Below are 18,741 nucleotides of genomic sequence, written 5' to 3' on the forward strand. Positions count from 1 at the left end.
TATATATATATATATATATATATATGTTGATCTTTAAACACGATAGTTTTTGCCAATTTAAATATAGTTTTTAATACATTAATTACTTAACTGTACAGACTTTGCAGTAAAATATTTTCTTAAAAAATCCAACATATATTGTACCAAAAATAAGTTATATAGTCAATATTACGTGATCAGTATCAATCTCTTTCCTCTTCTAAAAATTGATAAATGGTTTGTTTTCTTGGTCAAAGAGTTTCGGTTAATGATCGATAGTATTTTGCTAGCACGAACACTAAATCATTCCCATTTTGACAGATTTTTGTTGCATTGAAAAAAATTTATAGTGAATTACTTTTTTTAATGTAGCATAATGTAAAATATAATAACTGCAAATTAGAAGAAAAAATACACGGAATAAAGATCAATCAAATTAAAATTAATCCACAAGTGATAATTCAAAACTTTTTAATTCGTTTTAGAAAACATCTTTATTCCTTTTAGGAGAAACTAATAATATTTGATAAGGAAAAAATGGAATTCGGTATACATCTCTTTTTACAATTATAATTGCAAATTCAATTTTTAGTTACTAACTGTTTTAGCACTAACTTCTATTAATAACTATTATTTATTTCTCATAATCCTAAAGATATAGATTGAAACGTTATATGCAAGTCAAGAATTTTTTTCTTTTTTTTTTAGGTTGTTTTTGCATGATTTTCTTTTCCTTTTTCGTGATTAGCACTAACCAAAGCGCTGAAGTAAATTATCCTCAGTGGTAGTCAGATCATAGGTTAGAGTCCCCTTTCCGCCAGACTAACAAGGGGAGGTTTTCGTGGTTTTCCACTCAATTTTACTCAAAAATGGGTTAGTCCCATCAAAAAGTCCTCCATGAAGGCCAATTTCTCCCATTACTTGATCTGATAACTCCTTTGTCTTGTGGATTGGTTTCAAAATTACAAGACTACGGAGTCGAACATTGGTAGTCGTAAACTCAAAATTGGGTCGGCTTTTCAACAAAGGATTACCGGAAATCTAACATGATAATTGTTCCAGGCAATATTTTCTTTTAATAACTTCAAGCAGTCTTTTTCAAACAATCTTCCTCTAAAACCTGAGAAAAAAAGCGTATTATTTTTAAAAAAAAACTTATTAAAAAAAACAATTTTTTTTTTTAATTCCACCACTCATTCACTTGTTTACCTCAATTATATTTTCTCTTACCGAATTTATTTTCATCAATTTCCCTAGCCATACCAGAACATTTATATTTCTCGCATACGTCAATCCACTCCTCTACGATAATTGGGACAATCAAATACAGTTTTTCTTGATATCATTCATAAGAAGGTTTGCACAAACTTCATACATCCACAAATGCGTAAATATTAAAATTTTAAACATATTCATTTTACTCTCCTCAAACTAAGTACCTCAGAAACCGCTTACAGCTATGAGCGTTTTCACTTTTTTCCCGACAAACCCATTCGCAACCATCCGTTCGTGCATTTCGTTTAACCAAACGCATATCTTACTAACAAACATGATCAAAATATTGAGTACTAATCAAACCCTCCTGCCAGTCAATACTCTATAACTATTTTCTCCAGTTCAAAAAAAAAAAAAAAACGCACGCATATTCATTTTTTCCAGAAATTCTTTGTAGTGATAAGAGACAAAGACAGTTATAGAAAAAATAACAATCGTGCAGCTAATGGTAAAAAAATAACAAAGGTTTAAATTTGAGATAAATTAAATTAATAAGTATGAAAATAATTCAATAAAAAAATCGAGTAACGATCGACAAAAATGGCAGTAACCCAAAGGGACATCAATGAAACCGAAGATTATCATGGTAAACACAGAAACGGGATTTCAGCAAAATTATACAATTGAAAGTTTTCGCCAACACAAGCGGCCTTTGTTTCTACATAAGAGCCAAGGCGGAAAATAACATACACGCTCTATCAGTTTCAAAACTGATAACAAAAAAATATATATTCAGCAACAAAATACACGCCTATTGCTTCGCGCGTGACAAATATCTTTCAAAAGATTTTATTTCAACTAAGTTGAAAATTACAATATCCAAATATTTTTAATTCAACTCAATATAAATTATTGACAGCTTTTTACGTCTATACCTAAGCAGTTTAGAAATGTTTTTTTCAAACTCAACTCTATGCCCAAGAAATGCAACCAACTTTCTCAAAGTTCCCAAGAAAAATAACAACTTTTAATTATTAAAATTATGTTTTATTATATCATGCATAGTTACAACGGTAGCAGTAATAGTACTAGCATTGTTGCAAAATTAATTCTCTTCATAACAAATTAGAATAGAGTACTTTAACATTACGTGTCTGCGTAGATTGCAGTAGTTAAGCTTCACATTTCTGTTGATTTGTTCTAATCTAGAGATTCACTGCAAATGGAAAGTACTTTTTGCTTAAAACTCTATTACAATACTGATTTAGTTTATTGTTTTAATATAACTAAAATTAGTTTATTTGCAAATCAGTACCAATTCTAGTTATTACGAATAAATGAAATTTAATAATCAAGAATAATTACAAAATATAGAATTTAGTTTTAAATGAGATTCCACTCTATGAAGTAAAGAAGAAGAAACTAAATTACTTACTTGAAACATTCTTTTTCTACTTGGAAAAATTTTCACTTGTCTTCAAACCGAGATACATTTGCTGAAAATATTTGGGCAAATGCCTTTTAGATTTTGACTATTGTGTAGTTTAATGAATAAATTAGTTGACATAATTCGACTTTGAAAACGGTGAACTTTTGCTAAAAATCCCTTTTTATTTATAATTTTATATTTAAATAAATTATTTAAGTTTTAGCAGTTCATAAAGCTTCGATTTCTAATGTGGGGTTAAAAAAGTTGTTTTTAAAATGATGACACGTAATGTTCACGACCTAAAATGGTGTTACATGTTCATTAAATGTTTATTGAAATCGAAAATAATGAATTACGGAGTGTTCAGCAGAAACTGGGTGTCCTAAATTTGTCTCACGGTTTTTAAAAATTTACGACTGGAAAACAGTTATGATTCAAAAAATAACTCTTGCCACAAATTCATGTGACTGGATATAAATATTTCATTCCAGAGTTTCTATTAAAAATTCAAATATATTCTGACAGAAGGCGCTGTAGAAAATAAATTGGATTGCTTTTCGAATTCCCTTAGTTAAGGAATGAAAATATTTTCGAAATTTATGTTGTAATAAAAAGACAAATGTAGCATACTCAGCGGGAGGAACAGTGATGGAACTTTCTGAATTTCATTATAAGTTCATGTATGATTTATTTTATGTTATTACAGTCGTTGAACAGTCGACCCAATTTTGAGTTTATGCCCCCATGTTCAGCTCCGAAGCTTTGTAATTTGAAAACCAAATCAGAAGGCAAGGGAACTCCCAGATCAAGCATTTGGACAAACTAGCCTTCATAGAGGAATTTTGATAAAACTGAACCCATTTGCTGTACATGGAGAGGAAAACTTCTAAAATCTCCCACTGTTAGCTCGACTTCAAGGGGGCTCTAACCCATGATCCGTCTAAAACTAAGGATATTTGATGTTAGAGCTATGGTCAATGCGAACCAGCAGCAGAATTTTTCCTAACCAGCCATCGCTGGGATTTGAACCTGAGTTACCTCATTGAAAGGTGCACGCTTCATCCTGAGACTTCACGGCTCATTCATAATTTATTATAATTATAATGCATTTAGTTTTTAATTTAATTTCAAACAATTCGAAGTTAAAAATAAGTTAATGGTGCTCAGTTTTGAATTGAATCAGTACATTAGCTTAATTAAATTAAAATAATAAAGCCTAAAAAAGTTTTCACAGGTATGGATAATAAATATCTTATTTCAAGAACATTAAAATTTAATGTAGAATTTAGGACTTTCTAAAATCATTATAACTTATTCTTTACAGTGATATTATAATTTATAGTAGGTAAAAGGACTAATTGAAACTAAAAGAGCATATTTTGAGTTTGAACAACAATTTCGTATAAATTAATTACATTAATGAACATCCAATGAGCTTAAATGCAAATTTTCGTCACGTTAGATGGGACAACGAAAATTGCTTACAATAATCAATAATTTACAATGAAATATGGTTTCATATTATATGATAAACTTGATAAATGCGGTAAAATTTAGCATATTTATCACGATATCTTAGAGCATGGCATAAAATCCGTTTGTTCGGTTTAATTTACTTTTCAGTTTTAAATTTTTTAGCAAATGCGTGGTAATGCGAAATATAATTTTGAAAACCAGAATTTTCGATAAAACATTGCGTGTGAGAGGAAAAATTGCCAAATAAATTCTTTAAATACCGTGCATTTTAGTTTTATTGACTGGAATTATAGTTTTCTTTTTTGCCAGAAATGTCCCTACATATTTTTTTTTTCTCTGTGCAACTTTTCACAAAGACGACACGGTTCAAGGCAGTGATTTATATTTAAATAACTTTCAATTGTTTTAAACATCAATTCATCAACAACAAAAAATTCACTTGAAAAGAGATAGTCTTGATGATACTACAAACCTTTGACCCTTCTCTATCGCAATATTAGATAAGATTTTGATTTTAGTAGGCGAGTTTAGTTCTCTATTTACTGTTTCATCTGAGTTGAAGCGCTCACCATAACCGGCTTCAATGCATACAATTTAAACAAAATTCCTTTTGACATTTACTAAAAATTAGTTTTGTATTGAAATATGAATTCTCAATACTGTCTTGTTGTGTTGGCACATTTCTTTGGTGTGTTTTTAGCTTTGCGTACGTTTTTTTACATTGCTCCTCATTTTTTAACAGACTTCATAGCTTGTGCTGTTACCTTAGCAACGACTGCACTAGTAGGGTGCTTTACTTTTCAATTTACGAAAAAAAAATGGTTAAATGATCGAGTTCAATCTGATGGAAAAGCCGTCTTAATCACAGGTTAGTAGATTATTTCCATTATTTTATTAAGAAGGTTCTTCGAATCCCCTTCTCCAAGGGAAATAAAAAAAAATTCACAGTTCAAGTGCCTCACACTTGAAGTAAAGTTTTAATTTTATACTTCATATGCCATCTTGCTGTAGAGACTTATCTGGGCTTCAGAACTGACAAAAAATAAGAATATTTTTAAGCTTATTAAACTTTTTTTTAAAAATTGTCAATTTGGTGGCATTTTTTCACTTAGATGAGAATTATCCGAAATCATACCTTATTAAGTTTTTTGCAAATTTTTTTGAGAACGGATAAGGCAGCATTAGAGTAAGTTTCTAAATATTGAAAAATTAGACTACAAACGCTTTTGATTTTTTCAAAGCTTCCCTTTCTTTATATTGACTCTCCGAATAAACATAGAGGACGCCGTCTGAAGATGGGCTAATTTAATCTAACAGTCATAAGAATGAAAGAGTTATGAAAATAGTTATCAGTTATGAAAATAGCTTATTATTCTAAAAAAAGGCATCATGTCATGCAACAGCAGTGCCTTCGAAAAACAACTTTAACATGTAAGAACGCTGCTTTTCAATTTCCAACCGTTATTATTCAAAAAAAATCGTACAGTGTTCATGCTTTTCTTAATTGGTTGATTCTTACGAAATATGACAATTTACAGTCTCTTGCTCCAAGATCTAATACTATACTACTAAAAGAACTTTTTTTTAAAATTTTAATAAATAGCATCGCTGTTATCATTTTAAAATTACCTTGTACTAGCATTGACTGTTTTGTATATTTGAAAAATTTAATTGAATTTCAAAATGTCATTGCCCTGGTATGTCACAAACAATATTTCCAATAATAACTAGCTTCAAAACTTCCCATAAATTTTTCAATGTCGAATTTTTTTTTTATCTCAACCGTTGTAAGCATTTCTAAAATATACGCAGAGGGTATTATTTACAGAAACTTTTTTTAAAATAATTTTTTCTGTCAATAATTAGTTTGTCACACGAAAATCTGTCGTTCTCCTGGTTACTTTTGCTTAGTGATTTATAGCCTAAATAGATAACTCCAGCTATCAATATCTTACGTTAATAGATTGATTAGATGCCATCCTATCTGACCATGTCTTGTTGCATGAATAACGAACCAACTTTCTGGTTCAAAATCTATTTAAAAAATTTTTTCAAGGTGAGTAGGTTTTTATGTTGTCATTTTCCTGTCTCCTTGAAATCCTTAATAGCATAAACTAATAGCATACATAGCATACATAGATTTATCTGAGTTATTTTAAGAAATCCTGTTGTTTTTTGCGGAATGCGAACGTCTCAGACCAAAATGCTAAATTAAAGTTAAATGCTATAAAATGGCAAATTTGCCATTATCCTGGCTTTCATTTTCCTGGCTTATGAATGCCAGGACATTGACGTGTTACCAGGAATTTTTTTAAACAGTATACTGTAAAGAGGGAAAGCAAATATTAACCTAATACCAAAATTAATGCATGATTGTAATATGTTTGAATGTAATCAAAGTTATTTCTCTATTTAATGATTGATTATTATACACAATTTTATTCCGTACATACTTAACAGTAACAAAAACATTTTTGATTCTTTCTACGGTGGATAAAAGAATTAATTTAAGTGATTCATGCTCCATCTAGCATAAAGGCTTAAGATGAGTTACTTACTATTAACTTAAAATGACTAAGCTAATATGTCATATGTAATTAAGCTAATATGTCTATATGAAATTCCAAGCTAATATGTCATTTTCCTGGCATTCAAAATTGGGTGAATTTCTATTTTATTTTTTTTCTTGATCAAATATCAATAAACTACACAGCTGTCTGTAAGATATTAATAAATGTAACTAAATAAATATACAAAAACATTTTTTTTTATTATTTTGAAGACTTTAAATTGGAAGAAATTTTTTGGTCCGAATTGTCATGTTTCCAACGAATCACCCAATTATCTTTTTCCGTGTACAATTTGCGCAGTGTCTAAAAAATTGAATTACTCTGATGGACATTTGGTCTAAATCGATCTTCACCTACAAGGACTCAAAACTCTTTCGACTACGATCTCCAAAATAATCAACCTTCTTTCGGCGGAGCCCCGACTTTTGAATAAAGTTATTAAGGTAATTGTGAACGTTATTATCTGTAAAAGCTTATTTTTAAGTATTCAATTAGAGGTATGTAGATTTTTAATTGTTTTAATATTATTTATCTGTATTGTGTTTTGTGTCCAGCAGTTGAATTCACAGTCATTGCGCTATATCTGATCTAGTTATGAAATTGTTTTTAGTACATTTACATAAGCTGAAAATGATTAAAAAAAGAAGAATTATTGTTTATTCGAAGTGAAAACTTAAAAGAAAAGTTATAAACATTTAAAATTTGTTACTAGTGAAACATATTTCCTTATTAAAGATACTATTTATTTTATTTTGATTTTAAAAGCGTAATGGGAAATACTATAATATTTTACAAATGTTTGTTCTTTTCATAATTTATTCAATATATTGTTATTAAAAGTATTATATTTTCTCTTAAAAAGGCTTTTTCTATTCCTTCGACATTTTACTTGAAATAATTTCATAAAGGCAAGCGAAAGATTAAAAAAAAATTATGAATCATATTTTGGAACTAAATATTATCTGAGATTTTGAAACCTATCACTGGTTATAAAAAAATACTAGCTCACGGAAACCCTTTAACTCTTCCACGGAGCACTATTTATGAACCACTGATTTTAATGGTTTGAGGAGGTGACCTCAAATATGCTTTGTATCAGAAGATGAAGATATTTTAATTTACGAAACCAGATAAAATCGTACTTCCTCTGAATTAACATGCCTTTTTTGGCGTATAAATCTTTTAATTCATGAGAACAAAACTACTGGGTGGGAGAAATAATGTGGGAAATAGGGTACCACTAATTTAGCCAGGAGAGCGTTTCAAAGTTTAGATAATTTAAATTTAATTTAACTTTTTGAGCATTTCGTCATATCTAGGAAATTTTTTAAGTGAATCGAAAAAATTTTCCACGAAATTATAAAACTCGTTTATCTAAAGATAATTCCAAGTAAAAAATATTTTTAGTAGTTATTTATTTTTTTTAATTACTTTATTTAATAATAACGCAATAAATTTTCAACCATAAAGGTAAAATTTTATATAATTTCAAAAAGAAAATAACGTAATTTTACGTGGCAAATAACAGAATTAGGAGAAAACTTTCTAATACTTTCTGAGAAGGGAAATTTTAAAAATTTCCCTCTTTTACTATTTCTCGGAAACTGTTCGTTTAAATTTTATACTTTGCAGCAGAAAATTAATTTCTTAAAAATTAGGTTAACATTTGTATACCTTACAATCCAAAATTCTTACCATTATATAAATAATAATAAAAAATGAATAAATAAATATGAAAAAAATATTTTTTTTTGTTTTGGAAGCATTTTTGGGTCAATCGAATTACATAATTGCAAAAAAATTTTCATCAAGCTAAAATGTTCATGAGATATGGGAAAATATGAAAAAAGTGAAATTAACGTTAAAAGGTTCTAACGTCCAACCCCTCTTCTGATTTGATTATTAGGACCATATTTCCTAGATTGCAGCTACTCCCTCTATTTTGATGGTCAAAATTCATAATCCATTAAGAAAAAGGTGTGTTTATACGGTGAGAGAACGTTTTTTGTGTCTGATTTCTTAACTTAAAGCATCGTCTGTATACTTGAGGTCAATCCTTTGAACCATTACGATGAGTATTAGTTAGTAAAAGAACCGATCATTTGATCAAAATTTATTCAGGGTGATTATTTTTTTTCCAAGCTGTACCTACTTCCAGTGCCAGTGGGGATTGAAAATTTGTCATAAATAAGGTAGCACAGTTCCTTAACAACTGAGTTATAGTGGCTCAAATATGATAATTTAAAGCAACTTTATGCTTATTTTGACTATTTTAAGACTCTAGGTTCTCAGAAATTTTCCGTATTTAAAAAATAAATTTGCTTGTTTTTTTTTTTGTTTTTTTTGTTAAACAGGCTTGTGTGTTAGAAGTGTTATAAGTCTTTGTCAATTAGAAGAACAGGTAGCACAATTTAAAGAAGGATAATAAAAAAGAACGCAATTTCCAAATCGATTTATAAAAAGAAAATTTAAAATTAAAGATCCTAGACTTTGTTGCACTCTTAAAATTTGTCTTGTATCGCTACACCAGCTTATGAAATTATTAATTTAATAATTATTTAAATTAAATATTTATTTAATAAATTAATTATTATTAATAGGAGATGTTTTGGGTGGTTCTTCAATTTAAAAATTCAAAAAAGCCAGTATACTATGAAAAGTAATTATTTAATAAATAATTAACTAGTTTACAAATGTGAAGTCGAAGAATGAAATAATAATAAATTAAAATAAACACTTCATTCACATTTTTATTTTTGCCTCATTCTTTCTCGGATCAGAAATTAAATTTTTTTAACTGTTTTACATTATTTTTTTTGTTTCAGTTCATCGCCTTCTATCTAATATTTAATACAAGTCTTCAAAACCCCGAGAAATAGCAGAAAAAAAGAGTTATTGAAAGATATGCGCCACTGTTCTTATTCAAAATATTTATTGAATATTTAGTGTACAGTGTGAAAAAAATGGACATCCCTGAAAAGCTTTTGATCGAACGATTGGATCTTCACGATCTGGGATTCAGTATTGATAGTTCGAGAAGGTAATCTCAGGTATGCTAATTAATAATTACAGGCGATATTTTAAATTATCAAATCAGACACAAAAACGTTCTTTTACCTGAATAAACATACCTTTTTTCGACGAATTCGGATTTCTAAGGGGTAACCGCAATCTGTGAATTATGGTCTCAATAATTTGAGCTGTAAAAAGTGTGGACCCTTTAAGGTTAATTTTACTTTTTAAATATTTCGCCATATCTCTGGAATTTTTTCAGCAAATTAAAAAAATTTTGCATACATTTATAAAGTTCGTTTATTCAAAGATAATCCCCTACTAAAAGTTATTTCTAGTAAATATTTATTATTTTATTTAAAAATAGTCGAAGAAATTTTTGAATTGTAGAGTATGCAATTTTTTATAGTCATTCCAATTATATGTGACAAAGCTGGCCATTTTACAACAATTACATATACGATACTCAAGTTATGGCTCGAGAGGTGGAAGAGGAAGCAGTACAGCTGGTAATAAAGTATTGGAATGAGTTTTCTGTCTCACCTCACGGTAGAGATAGAAATAATATCAATACTTCCGCTGCATTCTATGCTGAAATGTTACGAGTTCCTGCTTAAGGTCGTTTGTGTGATTTGCCGGGCAAATTTCAAATTATTACTAAAATTAATTTCATAAAGAACTTCGACAATATCGCAGATATCATTTGAAAACAGTTAAAATTGAAATAAAAGTCATCTGCTAGAGCAAAACCGTAGATAACAGTAAGATTTTGAAAAAAAAAATATTACTATATTGCTTAAAACTAATTAAGATGTTAGAGTTAGATGAGAGGCTGAAGAATTAGAATATTTGAATACAGTTGTGATGTGCATTCGTCTTGGTTATAATTATAGTTTATATGTTGTACGAGACAATTATGAAAAGTCTCAGAGCTGGTCGCCAAGTGCGGCTGGTATTAATTATATAAAGAATACCAGAAATTTATATTTTATGCTACTTGCGCAATAAAATGCTGCCAATTAAAAAGTGAGACAACTGACAGTTCACGGTTATTAAAAATAGAATCTTAAACGAAAAAATAACAGGTGCAACATTTTTTAGCAATTTCGGGACTTTTGGGCACATACTGTTTAGATACTGTTTCAAATTAGCAACCCAGATTATGTCATTTACGCAGTATGAACTTTTTCCTTATTTTCAGCATTTATTTCCCAATGTTAAACTATACATTCATTTATTTATTTGATTTCGCATTTCTAAAGATAGAATTGATTTTAGTATCAACGAAACCTAATTGCACTTAAGAAACAATCAGTGAAAACTTTTTCATCTAAAGAATGCGTTTGTGACAGCAAAATCACTAAAAAAAGAAGGATAAAAAAGAATTTTCAATTAAGTGCCTGTGTTTATTATAGCGTAAATTTTGGATGTTCTCAAATGTGCATAATGTCAAATTACGTAACATAAAATCTTTCTATAATGTTTTTTCTCCAAGATTTATTATAACTTAAAGTGCTTTGATATGCGTCATATGATACTCCTTACATTGATTTTTGTTTCAGGTTGTGATAGAGGATTCGGTCATGCCACAGCTATTCACCTCGATTCTCTGGGTTATCACGTGTTTGCTAGTTGTCTATTTCCAACTGGACCAGGGGCTGAAGAACTGAAGAATAAAAGGTCCAGTCACTTGCAAGTTTTAGAAATGGATATTACGAAAGATGAAAGTGTTCAAAAGGCGTTAGAATTTGTCAAAGAGAACCTTGGAACATCTGGTAAAAAAACAGCAATGCTATAAAACCAGTATGGCAACACGTCGGTTGCACAATAACATTAAAATTATTATAACTATTGGGGTTTTTCCCCGATTTCAACACCTTTTCTAGGAAAAAATACTCTTACAAGATATGACTTATTTTTAAATGTCTATGCATACTTAATGTTGAACAAATGTATCCCTTAATTTATTACAAATTCTCAATATTTGTACCAAAAAAGGATTTTGTTATAGTGTTTAAATAATATAGTAAAATTAAAATAAGATCCTTACAATATAATACAACTATAAATATAAATACAACTATATGAAATCAAATTCTTCATGTAGACAACAAAGGGATTTGCCAAATGCTGAACTGAGCAATCCTTTGACGCAGATTTTTATTAAACATACTTTTCCTATTTTTTTCATTATTATTCATGTAATAATTTATGTCAAAAAAAATGTAAAATACTATATTTAGCATTTTAATAATTTATGGTTATGAAATATATAGCATGAAACACCGGTGTCTGTTTTTGCGTTGAAGGTAAGATCTGACAAACACGGCTTACTTCCGATCACTATTTTTTTTTTTTAATTTGCATTTATTTGCAGTTATTTAGATCCAAGAGATTCATCATTGAAATTTATTTAATTTACAAAATAAATTATTAATAAAACTTTTGAATATGAGTTTTAAAAAAATTTTAAAACTAATTTTTTGGACTCTGTATTTTAGTACAAATAATTCCTAATTTCCTACAAATAATTAATAATTTCCTATAATCTAACTAAATTTTTCAGTAACTAAGAAATTGTGTTTTATGATTAAATATATTTTTGCTTGTTCAGACAGAAGTCACAAAAGAGTCAGAAAAAATATATAAAAAGAACATAGTTCTTCAAATTGCGATCAAAGATTATAAATTATGTCTCCAAATAATGAATTGTTGTTTTTGCCTAATATCATTAAACTATTAGAAGAAAACTAAATATAATTATTAAACCAATACTGTATGAAATAAAATATCCGTAACTCCTACATATAATTATATTATTTTTTACTTATTTATTATCATAAGCGTATTCTTCCTCTCAGGCACTACGGCCGGTTACCGGCCAAGACCGTCTGAGTCCGTTAACCCCATGTAGATCTATTGGATGCCATATTTCTCCATCTGTTAACTCCCAAATCCTTTAATCACTTCTTTATCTAGCCATCTAATTGCAGATCTTCTTTCTTTTTCCTTCTGGTGTTTGGAAAGTAATTTTTTTTTATCAGGGTTTGCATTGCTAAATTCGAATGCATGCTCTAGCCACCTTATTTGAGATATCTTGATCATGTTTACTTGTTTACTATGTTAGGTTCTTTGTATTTTGATTGTAATTCATGGTTGTAGCAAATTCTCCTGTTTCCGTTTTCTATTATTGTATCAAAAATTTATCTTAATATTTTCTCACGAAAGTCATCAGTTTCTCTTCGTCTGCTTTAACTGCCCAGCATTCACTGCCATGTAAGACTATTACTCTCACTAGTGTCTTGTGCGACTGTCTTTTTGTTTCACAACTTATGTGTTTAAATTTGAACTGGTTTCTCAATCCATGATATCATCTGTTAGCCATGTTGATTTTATTTTTTATTTTAATTTTCATGTCATTTTTTTATCTGTTTAGTACATATTTTTAACAATAATAGAAACAAAATTCTTCATGTATCCATCTTTTTTCTCTTAATTTCTATTTTAAATTTATTGTGCACAGGATTTTCCTCTTGACGTCGAATACATATTCCTTGTATTTATGTGTTTCTTTTTTGATTTATTTATTTGTTTCTTTTTTGAAATTCTTTTTAACAATAAAGTTTTTTTTTTGTTTGTTTGTTAAAAAAAAATTTATTGCTTCATAAGTATTCGTTTTGACATCTTGAGACCCAGCGTCTAATATATTGAACAATATTCGGAGCAATTTTGTCACTTAAATAATATTTTTAAATACTTTTTCTCTGTTTTTGTGCTTTTTCTAAGTGATTGGTTGCATAAAATTCAATTTCGATTTGCCTTCGTTCGTGGAAGTTTTTTATTACAATGAAAAAGCGCTAGTGAGGTGCGAAATATGATTTAAATAACCTCTTAGGATATCACATAGAATTATCTTATTGAATCTATTTCATGATCAAAACATCAGAAAGTGCATCATGAAAATATTTGACAATATGAAAAAAAGCACAAATTAAAATTTATCAATGTAATTTTTAAAACTTAAACTTATAAAAGTAAATTAAGCTTAAATAACTTCATCATTCAAGAAAATAATTCATCGCATTTATTAATTGATTTTCTTCTCATCCACATAGTTCTAAGTAAAATTAACATTTTCTGCCAATTATTTAAAGTTTGTTTCAGGAGATTAAATTTAGGAGAAGTATTATTTTTTTTTCAGAGTTATGGGCAGTTGTCAACAACGCAGGCATTCTAAAAGGACTCTCCGTTGAACTAACTCCGATGCAAGATTTTCAAGACGCTATAGAAGTTAATCTTTATGGTCATATAAGAGTCGCCAAAGCATTTTTGCCCTTACTGCGACAATCAAAAGGAAGACTAGTTAACTTCACGAGTCTTATTGGTAAGCCAGTTCTATATGTTATAAAATAAACGATAAAAATTTTTGGAAATTTAAAAAATTTTAAAAATTTAAATAAATATGAAGCTTGTAATATTTCTCGTATATTTTAAAAATATTGTATTGACAGATTTTAGTCTTTTCTTTCTTTTTTCATATTTCAACTTGTCGCATGTTATTAAACTTTCTTTACACAATACCTGAGATATTACAAAAAATATGCATATTTGAAACCTTTTTTTTTTGCTTCTGATCAAAAGACTCTAAGGTCACAAAAGTTGCTCGTGACATTTGTGTTTTCCCGGAGAAGGTGCAATAGATGAAAAAAATGCTCTTGATTAGAATACAAACTTTAAAAATTGACATTCTATAATCAAATACTCACATCTACTGGCCTCTCAGTTAAGTAGAATTTAGAACTCTTAAACCAAATTTGCAAGAAAATTTAGGTCAGAGGCAATAGAACTAGTAGAGAAAATATAATGCTCCGACGCCTTAAGTTATTGTTGTTGTCTTATACCTCCCCAGCTGAAAATATACTGCAGTTTTTCTGCAGAACTGAAGTAATTTTGTGGTTTTTCTAGAGTTAACTGCAGATTTTCTGTAGTGTAATCTTAACTGCAAAAACACTGCAGTTATTTTGCAGCTAATGTGAAGTAATTTCTCAGTAATTTATTTCGGAAAAACTTTTAGCTAATGTCTACAAAATTATTGTAGTTTAAGTGAGGTCACTTTAAAATCATAAATTTAGAAAAAACTGAAACTTAAAATCCGTGGTTATTCTGCAGTAAATTTGAAGCAATTATGCAGTCATTGTTTTAGAGGTATACACTCCGATTAATCTGCAGTTACTTTGTATTGTAAAATTGTAAGAGTTAGATGGCTTCAATCTTGCTTTCCTGGTTGGTATATCAACTTTTTATAATGTTTGTCTTTTTTTTTCTTCCTTTTTTTCGATTATATATTAATTTCCTATAATTATGTATAAATTCAAAACATATATATTGATAACGGAAATTACGTACACTATCTATATTCATAAAAATTAAAATTCATAAAATACATACTTGAGTTAATTGTAGTTGTTTATAATTCAGAAGCTTCAAAAACTTTTAAGTAAGATTTTGACACAATTTAATTAGTTTAAAATATGCCTAAAATTAGGTATTCAAATATTTCTGTATTTTAGTAATTTATTAAAAATTTTATTTTTATTAGTTTTTATTATTTATTTCTTTTTGACTTAAGAAAACACCGTATGCGCGAAGTTTATGGTAAAAACAATATTAAAGTAAAGGCAAGCAGTTAATGTTATTTAGTTAATTTTTTTATTCGAATATATACTAACTAGGATTATTGCAGAACAAAAATTATACTTATTTTTTCTAATCAAAATAAATATTTAGGTTGGATTTTAAACAAGTTTATAACAAAAGAGTTTACAAAATAGAATTTGAAAAGGGATATTTAATCCAAATTTTTTAGCTCCAAACCTCTTCTTCAAAAATTTATTAATTTCACTTAGTTTCAGATATTTGTCTTAAATAAATTTCGGCAATTTAAAACAATATACCTTTTTTTATTGCTTAAAGTTAAGCTTTATAAATTAAACAAATAATTTTGTTTAAAAAAATGACTCATAGTATTTTTAATTGAACCTAAATGAGCATAATATATATAAAACTGCTTACTTTAAATATTCGTATTCCTTGATTTTAAAAATTAAATTTCAAAAAAATAACAAAACTTAGGGGAAAAAAACTCAAACCTACATGGTTTGGAATTTTTCATAAAAAACACTCTTAAGTAATAATTCATTTAATAGTTATTTTACAGTATACAATCAAAACAATTGGATAACCATAAAATGATGCTATTCAGTAATAATAATAAAATGTAAAATGGGAGAGGTCAGAAAAATGTCATCAATCTTTTGAACTTTTAAAAAATGCTATTATTTGAAAACCAATTTTGAAAATTTTTAGCACTAATCATGAATGTCATCTTTTTGTTGATGCATCGTTAGTTGGAATTGGTTCAGTGTTAAAACAGACAGATGAATGTGGTGTAGTGCATCCTGTAGCTTTTCATTCTCGTTCCTTAAAGGACTATGAGAAAAACTATGCAATTACCGAACTTGAATGTCTTGCTATTGTAGATTCTTTAAATTCCATCATTATCTTTTTGGCCTAAAATTCACCATACATACTGACCATGCTGCTTTAGTTTGGCTAAAAAATGTTAAAAATTTAAAAGGTAGATTATTTAGATGGTCATTATTGTTAAGTATGATGAATATGATATTAAATACACAAAAGGTTCCACTAATTTTGAAGCAGATTGGCTTTCGAGAGATGCCACACATTCACTTGTCAAAATTGATGGTAAAAATAATAATGCTCATGTTTCACATTTGTTAAAATTGAGTTAAATAGTTGAAGCTCAAAGGAAAGATAACATGCAAGGTAATTTTGTTGATATCAATAATGTTTTGTGTGTACGTAAGAAAAATTTCACTAAAATAGTTGCTCCATTTTCGTTAGGACTAAAACTTCTGCAAATTGCTCATGATAAATTTAATTATCCAGGAGTGCAAAAGATGATTAACCTAATAACCCCTGTTTATTATTGGAACAACATAACTTCAAATATAACAAGATTTTGTAAACATTGTCATACGTGCCAACTAAATAAAATACCGCAACACAAAAGATTTGGATTATTACAATTCTTACCCCCTGTTAATCAGTCTTTTGACTTGCTAGCAATAGATAGTGTTGGTAAATTGAATTACTATAATTCAGCAAAAAACTATTTAACTATAATTATTGACCACTTCGCAAGATACATTTGGGCTTTTGCATCAAAATCCATTAGCTCAGAAACTTATACAAATTTTTTACATCAAATTTTTCAAAATCAAATTCCCGAATCCTTGTTGAGTGATAGAAACGCTGCCTTTATTTCTTCTCATTTTAAAAAGTTTTTGAAACATAATAAAATTCAACAATTATTGACAACAGCACATCATCCGCAGTCTAATGGCAAGGTAGAACGTCTTGGTCAAACAATAATTACGAGTTTAAAATGTAAAATCAATGAAAAACCTACTAACTATTTTGTTAAAAGATATAGTTAATACTTATAACTTAACTCCCCATTCTGTAACTAATTCTAATTCCATTCTGTAACTCCCCTATGAAAATCCCTTAAATGAAGGAATCTATCCACCTGTTGAGGAAGCTAAAAAAATAGCAATTCAAAGAACTAATGAATATCATAAAATAAATAAAATCTATTATGATGCTAGATTTCTAGATATAGATTTTAAAACTGATGAATTAGTTATGTTTGAAGAATTTACTTATCCTAATACGAGGAAGTTGTCACCTCCTTTTAGTGGACCGTATAAAATTCTTCAAAAAATTTCAGAAACTAATTACAAAATAAATAAAAAGAATAATTTGAGTAATCAAAATTTTGAAATATTACATGTATCTAAGCTTAGGAAATATCACAACCCACAAATGTTTTGAAATTAAATCATGAATAGAATCCGAAGGAAAAGAAATTTTATTTTTAACTTTCTTCAAAGGAAGAAGTAAACCCTATATTTTTAAGAGATCCGAATTACGTGTGGAGATGTTTACCTCAGCATCATTTGGATGTGAGGGCGATGAAAGTTGAACTTTTTTTTCTTCTCAAAGTGAGGAAAATATTATAAACTATTTTTGTATATATCCGAACTGGATCTCTCAATTTCCCTCTGCTTCATGAAATTCTGTTTTCCTCCATTTTAACGGGAAATACAGATTTTCATCAAGTAAATAACCCCTTTTAACCTCACAGAATCTTAAATTCTGAATAAATGACACTTGTTGTCCAGCTCGTTTGCATAAAAAGTTTGTATACTTAAGTGTGAAAAAATTTTTTTGAAAATTTTAGTAGAATGTTAGTAGAATCTAATCATGTTTAATTTTTTTTTATGTTTAGTTGCCTAAACAGATAAATTGCATTATCATGTTTTTATGTTTGTCATTGTAAGTAATTGTGTTTTTTTTGCACGTAATAAAAAATAATAATTATTTGTAGTTGCAAAAAAGGACAGTCGTACCAACCTAAAGTTTATAAATTTAAAGTATTCTAAATTATTTATTTTTTTTTGGCTTAATAGAAAAAATTTTGGGGGGGAGGGATGCAATGCAAAAATTATAAATACTTTTGTATTAATAAAAGAATTAAAAATCTTTCGGTTTCATAAAATGTCTTTGTTAAAGATATTTTATTTTGGGAATTCAAGGCTGAAAACATACCATTGAATTATAATTAGATTTATATTTCAAAGGATGAGTTATTTTTAGAATCTTGTCACTTTTTCACTTCCACATTAGGAAGCATTAAATGATTTTCGGTGATGCGTAAGGTTACAAGACTGTGCCTTTTTACCCCTATTTGTATTTGTATAAAACGTAGGAACACTAGTTTTTGCGTGTCCTTTTCATCATGTTGTGTTCCTCGTAAGTTGTTCCGGAATTTTCAGAAGTCTTGTACTTTACTTTTAATGACATAACATAGCAAACGTAAATAATACTACGTATTTTAGGTAAGCTAATCAAACATTATTAGCCAAATCTCAAAAAAAAGATTAACTTATAAGATTCATATTTAACTAAAAACTG

General features: G+C 28.2%; 1 protein-coding gene across 1 annotated transcript in view; it reads left to right on the forward strand.

Annotated features, from left to right (window-relative positions):
* The first annotated feature begins 4,597 nt into the window (after nt 1-4,597).
* LOC107449102 (retinol dehydrogenase 7) overlaps nt 4,598-18,741 on the forward strand; it is a 20,925-nt gene continuing 6,781 nt past the window's right edge. Inside the window, exons 1-3 of the mRNA XM_043054390.2 lie at nt 4,598-4,967; nt 11,244-11,456; nt 13,883-14,065. Of these exons, the coding sequence (XP_042910324.1) occupies nt 4,745-4,967; nt 11,244-11,456; nt 13,883-14,065 (619 nt within the window). The 5' untranslated portion in view covers nt 4,598-4,744. The remainder of the gene's footprint in view (nt 4,968-11,243; nt 11,457-13,882; nt 14,066-18,741) is intronic.

This window comes from Parasteatoda tepidariorum, chromosome 1 (assembly GCF_043381705.1).
Source record: "Parasteatoda tepidariorum isolate YZ-2023 chromosome 1, CAS_Ptep_4.0, whole genome shotgun sequence".
Lineage (NCBI taxonomy): Eukaryota > Metazoa > Arthropoda > Arachnida > Araneae > Theridiidae > Parasteatoda > Parasteatoda tepidariorum.